Source organism: Dipodomys spectabilis, unplaced genomic scaffold (assembly GCF_019054845.1).
Source record: "Dipodomys spectabilis isolate Male_0828 unplaced genomic scaffold, ASM1905484v1 ptg000600l, whole genome shotgun sequence".
Lineage (NCBI taxonomy): Eukaryota > Metazoa > Chordata > Mammalia > Rodentia > Heteromyidae > Dipodomys > Dipodomys spectabilis.
The window spans coordinates 1,229,263-1,253,246 of NW_024871277.1; the positions used below are offsets into that span (position 1 = coordinate 1,229,263).

The window sequence follows — 23,984 nt, forward strand, 5'->3', positions numbered from 1 at the left end:
CTAAGCCATATGAAACTTAGGTATAAAATTCATTGTGCTATCTAATCATCTAATCTAAGCAAGGAATCAAGTTACATATTTTAGCCCTATTCTGAAAACTTCTAAATTTATTTCAAAGATGGAATCTACAAAGATTTCTAGAACCTAAGGTAGGATCTAATTCTATTTTACTTATGAAACCAGGGAAATGTGTGTTTAATTTCAAACATACAGGAAAATGTAACGAATTTAAAGGGGAAAAGCTAAGATGCATTCCTTCACATTTCCTCACTATTTAAATTAGGAAATAATGATTAAATTTAAGTCACTTGTTATAATAAGTGAAGACTGATTAGTGATATTCACTGTACAACTTTAGTGATTGATCATGATAAACTCAAAAACAGGAGAGGAAGAGACATGATCAATCATCAATAAATACATCCATATAAACTTATTTATATCAATAAATAAAATTGCCTTTTATTTCTGCCTAAATATGATTTATTCCTTATGAAGCTATAAAAACTACAGAGTGTAGCTAAAAAATAAGCATCCTTACCTTCTTAAGTACAGAGCTGAAGCACCTGTTATTATTAGTTGAGTGGCTTGTTTAGACCCAGACATTTATCTCTGGTTATTTCCTCAAGCTGAAGTTCAATCAAGACACATTTTCAAACGCATCAGTTACACCTCTGATAAGCACTGGAGCTCGTATGCTGAACTTCCAGTGTTCTATTAACAATAACCTTAAGAAAATCAAAGTCTCAGCAATGTTTGCAAATTGATTTTTTAAATCTTTATCCTGTGTCGGTAAACTACTTCAATGTCATACACTGATACTTACATTGGCTTTACACTTTTGCTTTAACAAGTGTGAACACATAACACCATTTCGATCAGAGGGTTCTACTTAATAGACAGACTTGTCCTTTCCTAACAACTCCAGGAGTCTAGAAAAGGCCCCAAACTGTCAACTGTTCTCTCTTGGCAACTTCAGGAAACTCTTACAAAACTACTTCCTGAATAGCATTAACTTTAGGACCATGAGAAACCTAGTCACATAAAGCATAAAAACATATCTATTTAAATCCTAAGAGAATCCACCATTTCAAAACTTATCCAGTTTGATGGCCAGTTATGTTCTCTAATAACTTAATGATCGGTTTCACCAAGTCTGTGAGAACCATTGCCCTTCATCATTTTTTTTCAAATACCAAAGTTGAACAGACTGTACTTCTTTCAAGAATCTTTATTATTATTATTACATTTTGAACAATTCAATCTGTTAGATTTCAATGCAGTTTATAAAACAAAACAAAACCTCAGGACAGTTTCATATAAACTGCAATCAAAAAGAAAGAGTAAGTTACTTTGCAGAGGAGTTATCTGAGGTTGCAAGTGATTATTCACTTTTGTAATATGCAGAACAGCAAAACGTAAGCATGCTCCTGGGGGCTAGCGGGCGTGGGGCCACGCGCGGGAGAAGACGGCCTCTCCTGCCTTCTATGGTTACTTTTTTTTGTTTGTTTGTTTTAAAAGAGCTTGCTAAGGTCTGCAGGCAGTTTATGGGATGCAATCATTTTCTCCATAATTTAGGTACAGAAGAATAAAACTGATATTTATGAACAAAGTATTTCTGTCCAAAAAAAAAAAAAAATGGTTGGAGCTATCTGTGTAGATAACTTGCTACACCATGAAATGTACTAGAGAAAGAGAGAGTCATGCTGAAAGTTGAAAAGAAAATCCCTGCACACGAGTTGAGAGTTCCAGGAGCAGAACGAGGCTCCCACAGCGAGTGTCCAGCCGTCCCGCGTGGCGCGTGAACAGCCAATCTCCCAGACGGGGGGAGCGAAGGCCGACACTACCATCAGTCCGAGTCCAGGGCGGCATGGGCGGGGGGGGGGGGGGCGGGATGGGGGGGGAGAGGGTAAGCTGGAGTCTATGCCTCATGCAGGGCCGCACTGTCCGTCCGTCCGTCCGTCGGTCCTTCCCGCGCGCCCTGGGGGGACGGCGCTCACACGTCTGAATTGGAGCTGAGGTTGGTGAGCCGGGGGTCGGCGCTGACCTCGTAGCGGTAGTGGTAGCCTTCCATGTGGTCCCTGCACGCGTCCCGGATGTTGTGCACCCACTTTTTAATCCCCTTGCGGTTCAAGTACAAGACTAGGAGGAAGATGGCGCCGATGAGGGCCAGCACGATGCCCAGGAAGACGTAGGATGTCTGCAGGGAGGGCGGCAAGATGGGGTCGCAGTCCAGGTCGGCGCCGTCGAGCTCCAGGAGGCGGCGATCCCGCATCTTCTCCGGGAACGCACAGCGGAGCCGGGCCTTGCCGCGCACCGCCTCGGTCTCCTGGAGCCAGGCCACCATGTCCACCATGTGGCAGTCGCACACCCAGGGGTTGTCGTCCAGGAAGAGGGTGAGGCGGGCCAGGCCGCGCAGCTCGGCCAGCGTGGCATTGTGCAGGACCTTCAGCGCATTGTCCTCCAGGTGCAGGCTCTCCAGCAGGCTCAGGTTGCGCAGGGCGCCGGCGCCCAGGCTCACCAGCGAGTTGTTGCGCAGGTCCAGGTGGCGCAGGCCAGGCAGCAGCGCGCCCAGGTCCCGGGGCAGGTGCAGCAGGCGGTTGCCCGCCAGCTCTAGGCGGCGCAGGCCGCGCAGCGCCCGGCCCGCGCGCAGCGCCGCGCCCAGCATGCGCTCCAGGCTGCGGTTGTGGCGCGCGTCGGCCGGGGGCGCCACGTGGCTCAGGATCAGCTCCTCCAGGGGCGCCGGGTCGCGGGCGCCCGCGTCGCCCCCCGCGAAGGCCAGCGGGCTGAGGTCGCTCAAGGGGTTGTGGCTGAGGTCGAGCTGCCGCAGGCCCGGTAGGGGCTGGAAGGCGCCGGCGCGCACCGTGTGCAGGCGGCTGGCGCTGAGGTTGAGCGCTGCCAGCTCGGCCAGCGGCGGCCGGCGGGCGAAGGCGCCGGCGGGCAGCTCCTCCAGGCGGTTCCCAGTGAGGAAGAGCGTGCGCACGTAGGCGGGCAGTTCGGCGGGAACCTCAGTCAGGTTGCGGTTCACGCACTTGACGGTGCGCGCCGCCTCCGAGCACTCACAGGGCGGGGGGCAGCGGGCGGCCCGCGGCGACGGGGAGGCGGCCGCGGGCACCGATGGCGGCGCAGAGGCCGACGGCGGCGGAGAGGCTGACGGTGGCGGGGAGGCCGACGGCGGCGGGGAGGCCGCGGGCACCGACGCCGGGGCGGCCGGCGACCACGCAGACACCCAGCCTAGTAGCACCAGCGCCAGGCGCGCCAGCCGCAGTCGCCCGGCCCCGGCGGTGGGGCCCCGGGCGCGGTCCCCCGGCATCGCGGCTCCCCGGGACCGGGCCGCGGCGGCGCCCGCTCCGAGGGCACCGGAGGCGGAGACTCCGGGAGGCGCTGGCCTGCTGGAAGCTCCTGGAGCAAAACTTTTTCTGCTCGCGGGGAGGGAGGGAGGGAGGAGACGCTGTGCCGGGTTCCCCCAGGTCCCCGCGCGCACCCTGGTCCCCGCGCGCCCGCCAGGTACGCACGCGGGATGGTCGGGTCCAGGCTCCGCGCGCTCCGTTCCGCGGCTCCTTGGGTTGGCGCCGCGGGCCGAATCCGATAGGCGACCTGGAGAGGCAGGAAGCAGGGGTGAAGCCACGGCTCCCCGGGGGCAGAAACGGGATCCCCGGGAACCCCTGGACCCCCCAGCCTTCCTCCAATGGCTCCCCGACCGGACAAGGACTCTCTTCCTGGTCGTGCCTGGTCCACACCGCGTGCACGAGTGTAGATGTGTGTACACACCACGTACACCAGTGTAGATGTGTACCCACAGCACGTATGATTGTAGGTTTAAGTACTGAATACATGTGGAAATGTGTGCCCACGCTATGCAAGCATGTAGATGCTGTGCACCGCATACACGCGTGTAGATGTGCGTCCTCACCACATACATGAGGGTAAATATATGCACTATACCGCGTACACACGCAGGTGTATGGCATACATGTGTAGATGCCCACACTATGTACACAAGTGTAGAAGTATACACCGCACCACATACACATCGTGGTGCACACCACACCATGTCCATGTGTAGACTGTGCACCTAGCTGTGTATATAATGCATGTGTAGATGTATGCATCATGAACACTACCTCGTGTGTGTGAATGCATACAACACGTCGTATACACTGTAGATGTATGTGCCACACACACGTGGATGTATGCACCATGCGGAGTACACGTATGTAGTTTGTAGATATGTGCACTACATTGTGTGATGTGTACTGTGCCATGTCCACGTGTGTGGATATGCGCCACACTGTGTGCACATGTGTAGTGTGGATATACGCACCGCGCCTTGTACACGTGTGGAATGTGTGGGTGTATGTGCCACACCGCGTGCATGTGTGGATGTGTGCACCGCACCGTGTGCACATGCCTGGATGTGTGCCCCGCGCCAAGTGCACGTGTGTGGATGTACGGGCCACGCCATGTACACGTGTAGTGTGTGGATGTGTGTGCACCGTGCCGCGTGCATGTATGTGGATGTGTGTACCATGCCATATACATGTGTGTGATTGCACCATGCCACGTACACATATGTGGATGTGTGCGCCAGGTGCACGTGTGTGGATGTGTGCACTGCGCCGCGTGCACGTGTGTGGATATGTGCACATACACACACTCAGGCTCTCACAGTTCTGCAGCCTCTGACTTCTCTCTTAAGCGTGGCTTCTCTTCCCCAAACTTCCCAGCCTTCGGTTTCCGCCCCCCCTGCCCCGCCTTCCTGGGTCCCCACCCCTCCCGCCCGGGCCTCACCGCGGCCTTCAGAAGTCTCGGGTTACCAAGTCTCGGGATCCCAGGACCCCCTTGGCGTAGACGGAGTGCCCCCCACTGCCACCCCCCCCCGAGTCCTCAGACCAGGGGTCCAGTCGTCTCCACAGCCAGGCCAGGACTCGACCCGCGCCGCCCTCGCCCCGGGACGGGGCCGCCCAGTCCTGGGGGCGCTGCCCGCCAGCCCTCCGGGTGGCCGCGCGCCCCTGCCCCCTCCGTTCCTGCCGCACGCGGCGCCACCGGGGGCCAGCTCCGAGCCGCACCCGAGGCGCCCCGGCAGCCCGAGGCCAACCCCAGGCGGGACCTCGGCCGCGGGACCCCGGGCGGCGGCGGGAGGCGCGCGGGCGCCGAGGGGGACCGGGTCTGGCTGCGTGCCCCGCCGGGAGAGGCGCAGGAGCCGTGAGCCGGAGAGGCGAGGGCGCCCCTTCCTCCCCGCACCTGGGGTCTCCCCACTCCTCCCTGACCCCTCTGGGGCCCCTCCACTCCCCCCGCATCCCGGGGCCCCCAACTTTGCAAGTGTGTTTACCTCCGGCAGGAGCAAACCCGCTGGCGGACCTCCCGGTCCTCCGCGCGCCGGGGACCTCGGCGGTGACGGATGGAGACGGGGGCGGTCGGAGCCCGAGCGGCGCCGGGCGGAGCTCGGACGATCTGCCGGCCCTGCGGGTCCCGCCGGTCCCGGGGCGCAGCGATGCGCCCGCCCGGCGCCCGCCCGTCAAGTTCCGATCCGGAGCGGACGCCCCACCTGTGCGGACCCGGGAAGTGAGGAGCCGGGGCGTGGGAGGGGGGGGGTGGAGAGCACCAACTTCACCGGGGGGGAGGCGGGCGCGCGGAGAGGAGCCTCATTCCGGATCTGTTCACCTTCTCTCCTCCTCAAATGACCCGCGGAGGCCCGAACCCCGCAGCCCCGGCATCCTGGAGACAAAAGGCGGAGCGCGCGGCCGTGAGTCACAAGCGCGCACCGCCCCTTCCCGGGCTGGGCGTGTCCTCCGCGCCGCGGGACGCGGCCTGCACGCACAAGTTTCTCCCGAAGTGGAGCGGCGGCCGCGGAAGGGCTGGAGGAGGAGACGGCGGGGAGGACAGACGGCCAGGAGGACCGACGGCCGGCCGGAGAGACCCGATCCTCCCAGCTCCAGCCCCCGATGCCTGGAAGAAGCCGGTGGTGGGTGTCAGCCTTCTCCTTTTAGATGGAAAATGACAGCGAGTGGAAACGCAGTTGGGAAGATTAAGATCTGGTTCTATATTAAACAAATAAAATAGGAAAGGGTGAAGGTGGCTCTGGTGGCCGACGGTGCAGAGGCTCCAGTGCCAAACCCATCGCCCGTGACTTCGGGAGGGACACGGCCTGCAGACACCACCGCAGAAACCGCTCAGACGCACACCACAGACATCCCCGCCCCAAGCCAGCTTCGATCATTTGCATCTACATTCTCTTTAGAATAGTTTAAATAGACACATTTATCTATTTCAAACGTGTGTTGCAACCGAACTGTAAAACACTTGGGGAAAACGGGCTCTCCAAAGCCGCAGTGGTGCTCTGTGTATCCTCTGTGTGGAGATGGATATGTAAATCTGTACGTGTTAAAACTCAGAGGACTTTGGCCCCTAAATAAGGGAGTCCGTTTCGCTGTATAATGTTTTTAAATAAAATTAATTACAGGGAGCAAAGCTGTGGGCCTGCTCTGTCACGCTCTTTAGAAGAGCGCACATACTCTCATTTGATTCTCCAAATAGTTCAGGCAAGATGGATGGTCGGTAGTTCTGTCCTGGTGAGGTGGTGATTGTGTCTGACAAGTGAAGGAACTAGGAAAGGCTTGCTCTGACTGCGTGCACTGCTCTCTGCACAGATACTGTCTCCTCTCCTCTGCGTGTCGGTGCTCTGGCAGGTCCCCTCACTCGCGCTTTACAGACGAGAACATTGGCACAGAAATAAATTATATAACTTGCTGGAATAGGACAAGGAGGTGGGAAGCAGGCCCGGATCTGCATGCTTCTCATTTATTTCCCACATTCCACCTCTAGGTAAGATAAAAAGGCTCCTGCAAAGTTCCTGTTGCTTCCAATGTAGGCAAAGCCTCAGCCCTGGCTCCTCTTTTGATCTGTCTCCCTCCATCTTCCTGTGGCTGACTAGCTTAGAGCTCCTGAGTCGAGCTGTAGACACTTGGGAAGCATTCCTAAAGCCAACACTTCTGGGGTGCTTTTTGTATCATCATGCTTTTTCATTTTTGACATAGAAGGACAGCCAAGACCAGAGCCTGGGGCTGCCCCTGTAATCCTAATAGCTCCTCAGATGGCTGAAATCTGAGGATGGTAGTTTGAAGCCAACCCCAGGGAGGTAATTCTGTGTTTAGTTAACCAGTAAAAACAAACAAACAAAAAAGCCACAAGTGGAGCTGTGGCTCAAGTGATAGAACACTAGCTAGCCTTTAGCAGGGGAAAAAAGCCCTAAGACTCAGTACCCACTAAATAAATAAATGCGACACCCAGTTAAACTTGCATTTCAGATAAATAATGGATCCCTTTTTTAAGTATACATATGTTCTGTGCAATATTTGGAATATACTTATGCTAAAAATGTTGTTTAAAGTTGAAATTCAGTTTACTTGGCCAATCTCTGAACTGGCAACAAAGTAGCAGAATTGAGAGCAGTCTGGCCTAGATATGTTTTTAGTCCCATCTCTTTATATGTTATAATTTAGCCTCTCCTGTTTTAATACAAAGGTGATCAGAATGTGCATATTGCTTACAATTTTTAAAGTAATTGTATTTCTATGTCTACACATGTAGATATGTTTTCTTCCATGTTGTATGTTATGCCACCATTTTTGTTTTTGTTTTTTAGTTCCGGTACTGAGGCTTGAACTCAAGGCCTTGGTACTGATGTCCCTTAGCATTTTTATTCAAGACTGGCACTCTACCACTTGAGCCACAGCTTTACTTCCAGCCTTTTGCTGGTTAATTAGACCTGGTTAATTTTGCTAGTTAATTCTGTCCAGGCTGACTTTGAACTATGATCCTCAGATCTCAGCCTTCTGAGTAGCTAGGATTACAGGAGTGAGCCATGGTAGTGGGCTATACCACCATTTTATTTTTAACAACCATATCGAAAGACATGTAGATGGGTAACTACTTTTAAAGAAGTTCCCTTCAAGTGAGAAAATCTTACTAGGATAAGTTCTATTTTAATTGTCTTAGGCATTTAATTATACTAAATTATCATACATTCTATACTCCTGACAGCTTGAAATTTTTTGTGTGTGATGCTATTTACATGCTCTAAAGCAGGACAGAGGGTTTCAGAACGCTTTCCCCCATTTGTTCTTCCATTACAAAATGAAATAAAGCTCTGACTATCTTAACAAAGCAGAAGCAATTTACTGCATTTCAGTAGGTCACTTTGTAGGCCCTAGCAAAAGGACATTTCTACACTGTTTGTTTGGAAGATAATTTCTGCAAAACCATTTTTCTTTTAATGACCCAAAAGAAAGCCATTTGTAAATTATTGGAAATATTTATGCTAAATCCTGGGGAAGCAATGAGTATGGGAGATTTGGGTTTTTTTTTAAAGATGATAAATTACCTATGTGCATATGATCTTATAAAATTATATTTATCCAAATGAACTCCAGGAAATGGAAAGAAGAAGGTTGTTTTCTTTGTTGCTGTTTTTGTTTTCTTTTCTTTTGTCTTTTTTTTTTTGTTCACTTATCTGTCTGGGAGGGTAAAAGGGTACACAGAAATGGAGGGACAAAGGTAAGCCAGTATAGCAGTGGTACTCACTGGACACCATGTTGAAAATGAACTGTACATCTTGTGGGGGGGGGGGGAGGAGAGAAAAACTGGGAGAGTGTGAGGGAAGGGGTGACATTATCTAAAAAGAAATGTACTTATTACCAGACTTATATAACAATAACAATACAATAAGAAGAAGATGATCATGTCCACTCTTTTAATATAACTGGTTAAGAGAAGACACAAGGTCCAGCACACAAAAATATGAAGAGTCTTTAAAACTAGTTTTGGTCTCTGTGCCTGAAATGAATGAATAAAGTATACAAATAATACACTACAAAGCCAAATGACAGTGAGGCTCAAGCATATATATTGTAAAATAATGAACCAGAATGATCAATTTGAGGGGAAAAAAGAGAAGAAGAATGGAATGAGGGAAGGAAAGAAGATTGTAGGTGGACAGTTTTTATGCTTATGATTAAAAAAGGGAACTCAGCGGTCTCACTCTTATGATCCTAGCAGCAACAGAGGATACCAGTTCAAAGCCAGCCTAAGGAAGAAAAGTCTTTGAGATTCTGTCTTCAAAATTACAAGCAGAATGCTTGCACTGGGAGTGTAGTTGAAGTGTTAAGAGTGCTAGCCAAGAAAACATGAGGTTCTGAGTTCAAGTGCAAATGTCAATACCAGCAAACATATGAAAACTATTCTCAAGTCATGTTAGAAAGAAAGAAAACTGCCCTTCTTTGAGATATGCAATCTAAATTAAGTAAAATATCTCGAAGGAATGGACCAAAAGAATATACTTGGACTGCGTGCCAGTGGCTCATGCACATAATTCTAGCTCATCAGGAGGCTGAGAGCTGAGGATCATGGTTCAAACCCAACTCATGAAACTCTTATTTCCAATTAACCATCCCCCAAATCCAGAAATGGACCTGTAGCTCCACTCAAGTACACCTTAAGTGGAAAAGCCCTGGGTTCAAGTCCCAGTACTAGCACAAAATAAAAGGGACAAACTTGTCAGTAAAAGAGAAAAAAAAACACGATGGAGATTTAAAAGTAATATTAAAGAAAGATGAAATAGAAAGGCTGTGATAGACTGGAGAGAATAAACTCATTGGAAATACGTGATTCTTCAAGTATGAGAAAATATTGAAAGGCAAGTGACAATAATTGCATAGTCATATGCAGAAGTCTCCAAGTGGCTATTATCACTATCTGAAAGTCAGTACGTGCTTTAACACCTGGCCATGAACCCTCTGATAACCTCCCTCAAAGAACTCAGTCTAATGGGAGAGCAGACCGTCATGTGCATGGGGTGGTGAGATTGTTAGAAGGTTTCACTGGGTGCTAGAACCCACGTCTTAAGAGTATTAGTAAGAACTTACCTGACCAAAAGAATGGGGGGGGGGGATCTGAAAAGATTTGGCAAAAAAAAGATCCCCCCACCAATTTTTTTTTTTCTGTTCTTGAAAACAGAAGAGCAAGGATGAGCACTTGCTTTCCGAAACCAAAGCAGAGGCTCAAGGCCCGCAGATCAAGGAGAGAGTGCAGAGACCTGTGGTTCTCAGCAGAGTGTCACTGCCCCCAGTGGGCATTTTACGTATTTCTGGTTGCCAGTAGTAATTCAGTAGGGAGAAACCAGGGATAGCAGAAACCTTGTCATTTATCTGGCACCCCCTTCTAGCCCTAAACTACTCAGGAGGCTGAGATCTTATGATCCAGGTTTGAAGACAGCCCGGGTAGATAAACCCAAGAGACTCTATCTCCAACTAACCAGGAAAAAAGCTGGATGGAGACAATACCCAAACTGTGAGTGAAAAAGCCAAGTAGAGCGTGAAGCCCTGAGTTCTTTCACTCAGTGTAATTGAAGATTCATGCATGTTCTTACACGTAGCAATCATTCATTTCCTTTTTCTTTTTTTCTGCACAGTCTTTCATCATATTGATGTAGGACATTTTGTTCATTTTTCCTTGATGGTGGACTTTTGGCCATTTTCGGTTTGGGACTCTCACATACAAGTCTGGGCCGTGATGAGCATTTACATTTGAATTATTGCATGGACATAGGCTTTCCTTTCTCTTGGGATAAATACCAAAAGGCAGAATCATTGGGTCCTTCATCAGACTTACTGTTAACAGTTTTAGAAGACATCATTCATTGCATTGCAGTTTGGCTGAGTTGGATTTGATCAGGGTTGGACTTGGCTGGGAGATCTGCTACTCTGGGCTTCCTCATGCTCTAGAAGACTGTCTGGTAGACTCTAGTACTAGATTGTGTTTGACTGATAAGTATACTCAGCTTACCTGGCATCTGTGAAATTCCAATAAAGCAGAGTAAATCACATGCTGAAGTGAAGGAGCAGAGAATCCTGTCGAGAAGTGGCAGGAGAAGAAGCAGGCATTAAAAGGAGGTCTCAGGAAATGGAGATATTGATGATAGGTATGCCATCATTTCCTCAAGCCCTCCCCTGTTGGGCTGCCTGCAGTCACAAGCGGTACAACAACCACTGAGTCCCTGTGTCATCTTCCTCATGTGCCAGACTCACCATACTACAGATCGTTGGAAGTAATATTCATTGGGTTGGAAGCATGGCTCGAGTGGTAGATCTCCAGCCAATGAGCAAAAGATATTGAATTTGAGTCCCAGTCTTAGATTTAAAATAAATAAACAGGTAGGTAGGTAGGTAGATAGGTAGGTAGGTAGAAAGATAGATAGATAGATAGATAGATAGATAGATAGATAGATAGATAGATAGATAGAATTCATTATTAAAGAATAGGATATGGGTTCTTGTAATTTGAAATTGCTTGCCACAGCACTGTTCAGAGATGAGTCTCTGTAGTAATTCATATTCTCACCAGCATTTGGGGACTAGGTTATCATGTTTTATAAAAGTCCTTGCAACACATGCAACTGTAATTGTTTCATGACTCTAAGTTGTATTTCCTCATTATAAGTTTGATGATCTCTTACATACTAAAAAGCCATTTGTGTCTGGCACCAGTGGCTCACACCTGTAATCCTAGCTACTCAGGAGGCTGAACTCTGAGGATTGCTGTTCAAAGCCAGCCCAGGCAGGCAGGCAGGAAAGTTTGTGAGATTCTTATCTCCAATTAACCACCAGAAAACTGGAAATGATGCTGTGGCTCAAAGTGGTAGAGCTCAAGCCTTGAGCTGATGAGCTCAGGGACAGTGCCCAGGCCCAGAGTTCAAGTCCCATGACTGATCAAAATTTTTTTAAAGGTCATTCATGTAATATATTTATATATATTGTTCTTATATCATTTATTCTTATTCATTGAGAAATACATCATTTATACAATTTTCTTGAATCCATCTAATTCAGCTTTTGCCCATTTTGTTCCAGTGGACTTTTTTTTTAGTGTTTCTCAATTTATTTGTACATATTAAAGAAATTAGCACTTTACTGAAGCTTCATTTAAGATGAGATGAGAGTGTCCAAATTCACCTACAAAGGAATGACTGGACAAGAATCAAAACCAATGACTAGAACCTCAAAGGCCTAAACTCTTCTTTTCTAGATCAAAGGGGCCAGTTTTCTCCCTCTGTATCTAGGGGAGGAGGGTTGAGTAGGGAGTTCGGAAGGAAGAGCATGAAACTATCCAACAGATAGTTTATTTTTCCTGGCTTTTCAGAAAAGAGACCTTCCACTATGACCAGTCCAAAACCAGGAGCTTCTCTATCAATAGAGAGAGAAAAAAAAGAAAGAAAGAAGTGTGGTATTGAGGATTCATGCCTGGAATCCTAGCTACTTAGAAGGCTGAGATTTGAAGATTATGGTTCAAAGCCACATCCAGGTAGGAAAGATCATGAGACTCTTATCTCCAATTAAGCACCCAAAAAAGCCAGAAGTGGTACTATGGCTAAGTGTAGAGTGCTACCTAACAAGAGAAGCTCGGGGACAACACCCAGGCCCTGAGTTCAAGTCTCAGAACTGGCACAAAAAAGAGAAGAAAAGAAACAAAACAAAGCATAACTATGTGCAAATATTTAACAGTATTCAACTTCCTACTAGAAAATACTCTACCTCCTAAAAATAGAAGGCACCAAATACCAAACAAAAAAGCAAAATCCAAGACAAAAACCAGCTAACATGGCATTTAACACTGAAATTACAACTGAGTCATTCATTTCTTGTATATAGAGACCTAACATTGACTCTTGCGTCTTACAACCTTCCTGAACTCTTATTTGAACTGGAAGATTTTTTTTTTTTATTGATTTTCTACAAAAAAGTTGGTGGCTCACATCTACAATCCTAGCTGTTCAGGAAGCTGGGATTTGAGTATCATGATTTGAAGCCAACTCAGGCAGGAAAGTGTGTGAGGTATTTATTTCTAATTAACTATGAGAAAGAGAAAGAAAGGAAGAAAGAAAGAAAGGAAGGAAAAAAGAAAAAGAAAGGAAGGAAGGAGGGAAGGAAGGAAGACAAAGGAAAAGAAAAGGATGCTGGAAGTATAGCTGTGGCTCAAGTAGAGCAAAGATCCTGTGATCAGAAAATAGAGGTCATTGTATTTCTTAGTTGGAATTCCTGTTGTCTTCACTCTATCTGTGTTAAATCTCTTATTAGCTGTGGGGTTTTTTTTTTGGTGTTGTTATTGTTGGGTGAATGATAAAAATAACAAAAATTGAATTAGAAAGAAACCATTGTACAAGTGAGTTGTTAAAAACTAAAACCTTGGGCTGGGAAGGTGGCTCAGTGGTAGAGCGCTTGCCTTGCATGCCTGAGACTCTGGGTTCGATTCCTCAGCACCACATAAGCAGAAAAAAAAAAGCTGGAAGTGGCGCTGTGGCTCAGTGGTAGAGCGCTAGCCTTGAGCTGAAGAGCTGAGGGACAGCACCCAGGCCCAGAGTTCAGGCCCCATGACTGGAACCAAAAAAAACCCAAAACAAACAAACAAACAACCAAAACTAAAACCTTGCTATATACTGATGACCATAATCATTTCATCCTGGGATATCTGCATGAAACTGTTCAACTTTAAATCCAAAACAAGAAAGACAGGACAGAAGACATTCTATGTGGGGGAAAAAGAATATTAGCACAAAACCCGATTTTCCAGTTTCTCCTTTCTCATTCATCTCCCACAATGCTATTAAAGATACCTTTCTTGTCTTTTTTCTTTTCTTTTGTTTTCTTTGTGTGTGTGTGTGTGTGTGTGTGTGTGTGTGTGTGTGTGTGTGTGTGTATGTGTGTGCCAGTACTGGGGTTTGAATTCAGGGCTTTACACACTTGCTTGGCTTTTTTTGCTCAAGGCTTGTGATCTAGCATTTGAGCCACAGCTCCACTTTTAGCTTTTGCTGGTTAATCAGGAAAAAAAATAGTCTCATAGACTTTTTTGCCCAGGCTTTCTTTGAACCATGATCCATAGATCTCTGCCTCCTGAGGAGCTAGGCTTGCAAGCATGAGCTACTAGTGCCTGGCAATAACACATTGTTTATGACACAGATTCTCCGTGGGGCAGTTAGCGTCAAGCGATGGATGTTAGCACAGGGCTCCAGCATCCTCTTGTTCAGTAGCTCCAAAATCAAAATGAGGCTTATCAAAGCCTATCACAGCTCACACAATGAAAAATATGGAACAGGGTATTGATGGTAGTTCGTCTCTAATCCTAGCTACTCAGAAGGCTGAAATCTGAGGACCGTTGTTTGAAGCCTATCCTTTAGATTATATTTTGTTCAAATATATAAGATGGTTCTAAATATAGGTCTTTTTAATCATCAGCAGTTCATTATAACATGTTTTTATCTTTGACAGAATGAAAAGGTATACTCATTTGATTACAGGTTGTATCTAATATGAAAAGGACAGAGTACTTTGTGATTTGAACAGGAAATATGATTTATTATCATTTCCAGTAGCTTTGCTGAACTTGACTTTCTATTATATTTTTATTGTAAATTCTCCCATATGTGTAACCTTATTATAACTTGATTTTCAATTAAGAGACCAAGTATACCATGTGTAATGTTCCATTTCACGATAAAATGCTTGTTGATAAACCATCTTTAGTACAAGAAAACCATATGTTGTTGACCAAATCATTTCAGTATTTTTGTTACCAGTGTTTGCTTTTAAATTTTAAAAGGTGTATTGTTTAAAACTAGGTCACAACGCCTTAAGTATTCTTTTGTTTGTTGAAGGTATTTTTTAAGAACCCAATGGAGTTGTCACCAAAGGAATAACAACTTGCCTGAAACCCTTCTGTCTTTCCTAAGGCATAATTTGTTTATTACTAAAGTTGAGCTGGGTGAGCTAGGTTCAGTTTTTTTCCCAGGCTGGGGTGTAGCTTTGCTTAGTATGTGAGGCCAAGGCTCTGACCCTCAGCACTGAAAAAGAGAAGGAAGGAAAGGAGAAGTGCAGAGTATGGATTATGGCTAGGTTTCATTATTATCCCAAGATATAGTAAGTTTTTTATTATTATTATTAAATAACAGTGCATATTATTGCATAGAATAAATAAAATTAATAATCTCTCAGTCTTATGTGTGCAGCCCTGATAGTCTTCAAATGCTTTTATCTCTTTCCACCTGGTCTTATGGTTATTCAGATGCAGCACTTATGATTCCTACTAGCTGGTGCATAAGAGATCAATTTTACTAACGTGCTTTCTTTTTAATTTTTTTGGGGAGGGTCTTTTGTGTCAGTCCTAGGGCTTGAACTCAGAGACTGGGCACTGTCCCTGAACTTTTTTGCTCAAGGCCAGTACTCCACCATTTGAGGCACAGCTCCACTTCTGAAGGTCTCCCAGAATTTCCTTCCCAGACTGGCTTCAACTTGCAATCTTCAGACCTCAGCCTCCTATGTAGCTAGGATTAGAGGTGTGTGCTACCAGTGTCCAGCTTCAAGTGTTTAAGAAAAAAAAAAAAAGCAAAATCTCATAGTGCTTTTTACAAAGGTCCAGCAATATTCCACATTGACTGAATGTCAACTGGTTAGTTAATTTACCTACATTTGAGTAGAGAATTATTCCTCAGCACTATGCATACCTCACAGGTAGAAGGCGGTACTCTGCAGAGGGACGTGCTTGCCTCCGCTAGCTTCCTGGCTTGAGGAGTCTGTAGCCCATGGAAGTCGCTGCTGTGTGGGTCCTTGGTGGTGTGGCCTCAAGGTCTTCAGCAGATGGGGATGCTCGGAGCATTTGCAGGTACACTCCTGAGCCCAGTTTTGCATCAGAGGCAAAGACGATGCCGAGACTTGCAACACATGGCATGTTTTCCCAGGCCCAAGGCAGGCTTTGGCAGAGCAAAGAGCTCAGCCCACTAAAGACCAGCCCACTGGCTCCCACTCTCAGAGCTGATTGGTCCTCAGAGGCTCCCTGAGACTTATGGAATGACCTGCCATGTGTAGAAACAAAACATTCAAGGTTTTACCCACATACCATCTATAAAATTATGAAGGAAATAACACTTTGGGGATGTTTAATTCAGAGGCTGCCAAAATATGCTATTCGATATATGCTGAGGAAAGAAGGAACAGGAGCAATGGGTGCTTGAGCAATTCCTTTCTTTGCTTGCTTCAAACAATCAGTTACCAGTCCTGACCCAACCTGAGTTGATTGTTTACTAAACTTGACTTAACCATGACCATCACCAAGAGTGCTCTGTCGGATGCCTGCTAGGCCCATCTGAATTCCCTGCACCTGTGACTGACGGTCAAGCTTCCCTCCTCTCGAAACAGTCTCTCTCTTCATCACTGCAGGAGCTTTCTCTGAAAGTGAGGGAGAGCTAACACCAGCAGAGACAAGCATGGAGCAACAGGGTACGTAGTGTGGAAAAAGTCTAGAAAAGACCTGCAGCAGATGACTCACACCTGTCATCCTAGCTACTCAGGAGGCTGAGATCTGAGGATCAACATTCAAAGCCAGCCTGAGCAGGAAAGTCCATGAAATGTGATCTCCAAATAACCAGCAAAGTGAAGGTGTGGCTCAAGTGGTACCTTCATTCCTAAGCAAAATAAACAGACAAGGGAGAGCTCAAGACTCTGAGTTCAAAACTCAGCCTCCCCATCCTCTAAAATGGAATAGATCCACATGCCCTAGCCCGGCAGCTGGTGCTGGCAGATGAGTAAGATGAAGACTGTGAACCGAGCCTTGTGTAATTAGGAGATAATGGGTTCCAGTGTGTTGGTGGGAGCTGCACACACTGAAGATGACAGCAATGGCCTGGCATTGCCTATACAACAGAACTGGAGCTTTCCCAACTTACCAGCTGCCTCTCTCAGCTGGTGGAACATATGGATCCTACTCAAGCCCCAGTGCGCAGTCTTGTCTGTTCAAAGGAGGCGCCTCAACGAGGCCTGCCTCCCTGGACTCTTGGAAGACAGAAATGGAGTGATCCATGCCAGTTACTCCATGCCAGGCCCTCAACAAATGCTAGCTGTTACTATTGGGGGAGAGAGAAGGATATTTAGATTTTAATTTGCTCAACTTCAGATGGAGAAACAACTGCTTAGAGAGACACGAGACTGTTGGAAGATGGTGGGAAGTAACGGACAAACGACCCATTGGAGAGGATTAAACCAAGTGAAAGAATGGTTTAGAATCCTAAATGTATTGATATTTACATAGATCTTGAGGTTGTCTACATTCTTCATCAGGATGCTGCCAGCACCGAAGGGTCCAGTTCTGGCCTTTGTACTCCTCTCCCACCAAATGGAGTTTAGTTACATCTCCCTGCTGTTTGAACCTCAAGGCCGTAGGCCAATCAATGCTTTTGCACCATTGATCTCATTGACATCCAAATTGCTTTGATCTGAAAATCATGTCTCTCTTCCTTCCAATGAGATCTGGTCAGTCTTTCACACTGATGGTCTGTATTTGGGAGAATTCTTTGGGGTTTTTACAGAAGGGAAGTTCTTCAGTCCTAATTCCTCTCTGGGTCTAACAGAGCAGCCTGTGCGAAGTTTCGTAGGTTTGCTTGTTTTGGTGTTGTTCCATGGTATTTCAGAATTCTAAGTCAGCACCTTCTCACAAATTCAGTTAGGAAAGCTCTAAATATATTATATATATGTGTGTGTGTGTGTGTGTGTGTGTGTGTGTGTGTGTGTGTGTGTGTGTGTGTGTGTAATATATACACATAATATACATATATACTATTTAGTATATATACAATATGTATCACTAATTACTATTAATGAAATTATCACAATTGGCTGAGGGAAAATGGGATGTTAGGAAACAAACATTTCTCAAGGATTTTTCAAGGCATAGGGGAATAAAAAAAACATATTTCCTCCACTTTGATAGAAAACACTGTCCACGGAGATTGTCCTTTTTTCCCCCCTAGAGTAGAAAAAGGCTTGAATGTGTTGTTAGGCAGAAGAGAAAGAGCCAGTAATTGAATAAAAATAATACTATTATAAGAAGTGGAAAGTTCTTTATTTGGAGAAAATTTTCTCATAAGGGCTAACTTTCACAGAGGGCAATGTGACAAGTTCAATAAATCAATATTAGATGGTAATGCATGGATTGAAACATCTCGGGCTGAATCTCATTTATGAAACCACCTACAATTTGTTGGAAAGTGAGTGTTACTTCCTTAGGTATTTTCAATTTACATTTCTTCACCGCTTCTGAAATGAATATGAATTCATGGACAATGTGGCTAAAGAATTTCAGCAGGTGTACCTCTTTCCAACAGCTTTTCAAGTGTTGGGGGCAGGGGGGGAGCAGAGAGAGACAGACAGAGAAAGATGGTCAAGTCTCGGGATTTCAGGCTGTAGTTGGGTGCACTGGAGAATACAAACTGCCTTGTGTCCATAAAATATTAAACAGTCAAAAATCCTCTTCCAAAATAGGCAAAGAAGGCTGGGAATGTGGTTTAGTGCAAAGGTGCTTGCCTAGCATGCACAAAGCCCTGGGTTCCATTCCTTAGCACCACAAAAACAGAAAAAGCTGGAAGTGATGCTATGACTTGAGCAAAAAGAAGCTCAGGGATGGTGCTCAGGCAATGAGTTCAAGCTCAAAGACTGGCAAAAACAACAACAACAAAACAAAATGGGCCAAGAGAGTACGTCCCATATGGTCATGGAAATGGGAAGAGAGAGAGAGCACAGAACATTCTCATCTAGGCTTGGATCAAAACCTACTCATACCCAACCCCGAGCTTTGTTTTTGTTTGTTTGTTTCGGGTTTTTGTTGTTGGTCATGGGGCCTGAACTCTGGGCCTGGGTGCTGTCCCTCAGCTCTTCAGCTCAAGGCTAGTGCTCTACCACTTGAGCCACAGCGTCACTTCTGGCTTTTTCTGCTTATGTGGTGCTGAGGAATCGAACCCAGGGCCTCATGCATGCAAGGCAAGCACTCTACCACTGAGCCATGCTCCCTGCCTCCCAACCCTGTGTTTTAATTAAGTGTGATGCGACATTTTGACTGCCACCTATGGCCTTTGCCAAATCAGCCTTCCTACTGGTCAAATTGATCGTTTAGAAAAACTTCACAGCTGTCTTCTCCACTTCAGCCAGAGTTGACCCTGCAGGCAAAGGGAAGAAAGACCTTTAGCTCCATTCCCCACCTCTCTGCAGTCCTAGAACTTGCTTCTTCTAAAGGGAGCTCAGAGGCTTCAGGTGGGAGAGGGAGGAAGAGGCTGGAAGAAAGTTCCTTGCCTTGAGGCACAGCCCAGTTACTTCAGTGAAAGCTTCTCTGTGGAGTTGTCCCCTTGGCCATCCATGGTCAGCCAGAAGAGCATCTAATAGGGCAATTCACTGGGAGTTGCAGATGACTGATAATGATTTATTATACTATCCCTTCAGGCTATTTACATTTGAGGTTGAAATTCACAAAAGCTTTGCCTCTGAAGCTAGGAATTTTAAGTACCTTGGAATGCTGTGAGAGAGATGTGTGAAGACTTAGAACTCTTCCTAACACTTCACCAATTATATCATATAAACAACAGCCTACCCTCAGCTCTGACAATTCTTGGCAGGCTAGGAGGCTGAGAATACCAAGAATAATAACCACGTGACTACAGTCCCACTCCTAAACTCTGCCTTTGAAAGAAAAGTCTTCACAAACTTCAAAAGCAAGATAAAATTACCCTCCTTCCTTTAGATACCCTTTATCATGGATAATAATTGTCAGCTAGTCTTTTCAAATCCATATATATATATATATATATATATATATATATACACACACACACACACAATATATATATATATACTCTCTCTCTCTATATATATATATACAATGGATTTGAAAAGACTAACTGACAAATATATATATATATATATATATGTATGTATATATATATATATATATATATATCCCCAACATGGGTCTTCCCTGAGCAAAGAAGAAAGCAGAAGGAATTGGTACTACAGCAAGGTAGAAAAACCTTCAGGCCCCCTTCAGGAAATAAAGAATTCTCATTGATGAGAAATTTGGCTTACAACAGCGATGAATGAACATATGTTAGTCAGGTAGAATCATTCATAGAAAACACCATACTGTGGTGGTGGGTAAATAGAAGGAAGAAGATAGCAAGACATTACTAAAAGTGTAAAACACAAATACAGGAGAGACAGATAAATAACCTTGTACAGTCAGGAGGCCATAGACTGTGGATGGAGGGCTTCATAAAAATCATACATTGCTTTAAAACAAAAGCAATAGCAGGTTCCCATCTTTGTGTGGAGCAATTGCTTTAACCAACATTTTAATCGCTTGATTCTTGTCATTACTCTAAAGCCTGAAATATTTTTTGTGCCTTACCAGGGCTTTTGTTCAAAGCCTGGGTGTGGTGTCCTTTAGCCTTTTCACTCAAGGCTGATACTCAACTACTTAAGAGACTTTTTGTGCCTTTTATCATGTCCTTATGACATGATTTGAGGCATAAAATTCAAAATTTTAAACTAAATGAAAATAAAATAATTAAAACCCTTTGATGTAACTGTTGCCCATCTTTCCTTCACATTTTTATTGTCCAGGACAGCCTATAAAAGCAGTGGTAAAATGATTGAATAATCATTGATCTACATGCTAAAATCTATTAAAGATGGAGCTGAACACCTTGTGAGTTCCCACAAAATAAACCCAAATAAGATGGGAGCCTATGGCTCATATCTGTAATCCTAACTACTGAAGAGGCTCAGATCTGAGGATCATAGTTCAACGCCAGCCAGGGCAGAAAAGACTCTTATATCCAATTAACCACTTGGAAAACCTGAAGTGGCACTGTGGCTCAAGTGGTAGAGTGCTTGCCTTGAACTGAAGAGCTGAGGGATAGTGCCCAGGCCCAGAGTTCAAGCTCCATGACCAACAACAACAAAAATAAATAAATAAATGCTAAAATATTTTTTTCATGTGTCTTTTATTTTATTTTATTTTTTTGCTAAAATATTTTTTTTTAGAGAAAACACAGCTGAAGTCACAGATGAGCTCAAAAATCATACATCTTGTACGGGGCAGAACCCATATTGGAAGTCAGCCCTCTCTAACATCTGAGTCTTCTTTAATCCTAAAATAGGAAGGGGTAGAGGACAGGGCTGGAAGAAAGATTGTAAAAGCTGTTTCCAGAATTATCCAGACACAAGAATTAATTTAACTAGATGGGAATTTCCCTTGGAAGTGACAAAAACCCCATTCAAAGTAGTTGTAAGTAAGCCAGCAAGATAATAAAAGGAAGAACTTAATGGTCTATTTCATCTAGAGCGCAAAGTGAGATGGCTTTCAACATAGAACCAGGAAGTTAAGTGAGGTTCCAAGGAAACGTTCTCCTCCTATCTCCATGTATCACTGCTGGGTTACTACTATTCTTGGGGTTTTTATTTTGCAGACTGCCTGAAGATGATTTCTGACAGCACTGGGCTTACATAGCCTTTAGAGTTCAGGATCTCAAACGAGTAAATAACCATCTCTCCCAAACCATCCATACAAGTCCTTGGATGTCACCCTGGCTCCGTGTGTATAATACTCTCATCCTTGAACTAATGACTATTTTAGGGGATGTGTAATCTCCTTGTTGGCTAGCCTGAGAATCACCTCTAGCACAAATGATGAGGCCATGTGATTGACAGCTCGAATACCACCAAAGGAAATAAGACATACATGCATCCTTACATACATGCATAAAACAAACAAACCAAATTACTAATTCACTAACTAAATAGGAAAGGTTTCAAGGGTGTATGGCTAAATTATTATTTTTAATCTGTAGAACAATGGTGCTGGAGTTATGGTAACTTCTTTCTCTAAAGCGTTTTCTCCTTTTCTACAAGAAAATCATTAATCTGTACCGACATTTCCTCCTTCACTACTTTGCAAACAAAAAACTTGCTTTAAGAACAACTGTGATCATTTTCATACAAGGAAAAGAGAGAAACTTTCTCTCACGTCAAAGTCAGCTAGACTAAAACCAGGCTTTCTTTACCTTGGAACCTCTCGTGGCAGATTTCACAACTGGTGGAGGGTGTCTCCATTTTTATCCCGTGGATCCTTCTCCACACCTCCTCCTGACTACTTATGCCCAGGAGGTTTGTATGAAGACATGAGAGCTTTGGATAAACCAGGGCCTTCCATCCGTCTTTATTCTCCTCCCCTTCTTCCCTCAACTACCTGGGCAACCACACTCTACACTGCTCACCCAGCATCCTTCTGTGTACCCTCAGCGGAAGAACTTTTCCTATCTTGTTCTATTTTTTGCTATGTGTTATCTTTCCCCATTTTTTTTGTCCTCCCTAATTGACAAGATAATGATGCTTGAGCTGGGAAGGTGGCTCAGTGGTAGAGTGCTTCCCTTGCATGTATGAGGTCCTGGGTTCAACACCACATAAGCAGAAAAAGCTGGAAGTGGTGTTGCGGCTCAAGTGGTAGAGCTCTGTAGCCTTGAGCTGAAGAGTTGAAGGACAGCACCCAGGCCCAGTGTTCAGGCCCTTTGACCGGCAAAAAAAAAAAGAAAAAAAAAAGATAATGATGCTTGATTTATTCATGTCTGTGTTTCATGGGAGCTTTTGCTTGTCTAACATGTAATAGATACATGATAAATTTGGAATGAATGAAAGAGAACTTGAATATCCTTTGTAGAACTGTGATTCTCTTTTTTAAGAGACAAGAGACTAGAACTCAGAAACATGTCTGCAAAACAGTGAACTATGGATTTTGAAATTAAGCAGCTAAATATACCCTAAGGCCTCACATTAGATTTTATTGTGGAAAAGCAGCAGTATTCTCAAAGGCTTAGGAAGGCAGTAAAATTCATAACTTTAAATACATTTCAGAGTCCAACAACCCAGATTCTATGACTAACTGTTCTGGTTATCACTAGTACCTAAGGGATGGCCCCACACTTGGAGATGTAAAACAGAATTCAAGGGACACCTACTTGAATCGCTCATGCAGCTTGGCTCTGCAGGCTCTATGCTGCTAGGTATTTTATTGGCTCACCTCATGACTGACAGGTGCTGGGCAGTTGACCCCACTGCCTACGTGTGTCCTGCTTTGCATGGTCTCCAGAGGATCAGCTTTCTACTCATTGGTTTCTAGTAGAAAAAAATACAAGTGAGCTGGTGGAAATGCCATGATTGTTTCTAATGGAATTTCAGTAGTCACATAGTGTGGGCAAAGAAAGAGAAACTGTGTGTTTGGGGGTGGGGAGGAGGTTAGGCTATTTATTTACTAGGAGAGTGAATAAAGATGAATTTGGTGAAAGCAGATTGTTTGCATGTATGACCACAAAACAATGATATTTATGGGGATTGTTTCAGAAAGGGGGTGAGGGAAATTGATCAACCAGTTGAGACCAGTTGGAATGTGTTATATACATGTGGGGGTAAATGTCTCAATGAACACTGCTCTTATGTTACTAATGTATACTAATAAAAATGGACACTCTCAAGAAAATGAATGGGAAAGTGTCACACTGTCACATCCCTTAGCTTCCAGGAGTTACACGTGAATCACCAAGGCCAGGAGAGTGTCAAGAGCAAGGAAAATGATTTCAGCTCGACACCCAGTTCTGCTACCTACTGTGTGAGTAGCCAAGCGAAGTTATTCATTTGAATTTTTCTATCTAGAAAATGTGATCATCGAAGGATTAGATGAAATGATAGATGTGTTTAGCCTGCAATAAGGTTTTAGATTCTCTTCTATTGTTGAGAGAAAATACATGATAGGAATGCTTAGAATCAAGAAAATGGCATGTATAAACTATATAATCTAGAATTAAAAAAAAAAAAGCATTGCTCTCTTTCACTTTTCTATAAGAATTTCTTGTGGTACACCATTCCTCCATGATAGTTGATTATTGAAAACATTTGATTCTAGGTCTGGAGGTATGGCCTGAGTGGTAGAGCACTTCACCAGCAAGTGCGAGGCCCTGAATTCAATCCCAGCATTGCCAAATAAGCCCCTCCCTGCAAAGAAACTAAAAAATTGGAATCTAACAATATTTTAGGTATAATCATGCCCAATTCCCATCAACTGCCCCA

General features: G+C 44.9%; 1 protein-coding gene across 1 annotated transcript; it reads right to left on the bottom strand.

The window, feature by feature from the left end:
• Nucleotides 1-1,944: 1,944 nt before the first annotated feature.
• Tpbg (trophoblast glycoprotein) lies at nt 1,945-3,313 on the bottom strand. Its single transcript, XM_042671141.1, has one exon. It carries the CDS (start codon nt 3,311-3,313, stop codon nt 1,997-1,999), a length of 1,317 nt encoding a protein of 438 aa, XP_042527075.1. The 3' UTR covers nt 1,945-1,996.
• Nucleotides 3,314-23,984: the final 20,671 nt, after the last annotated feature.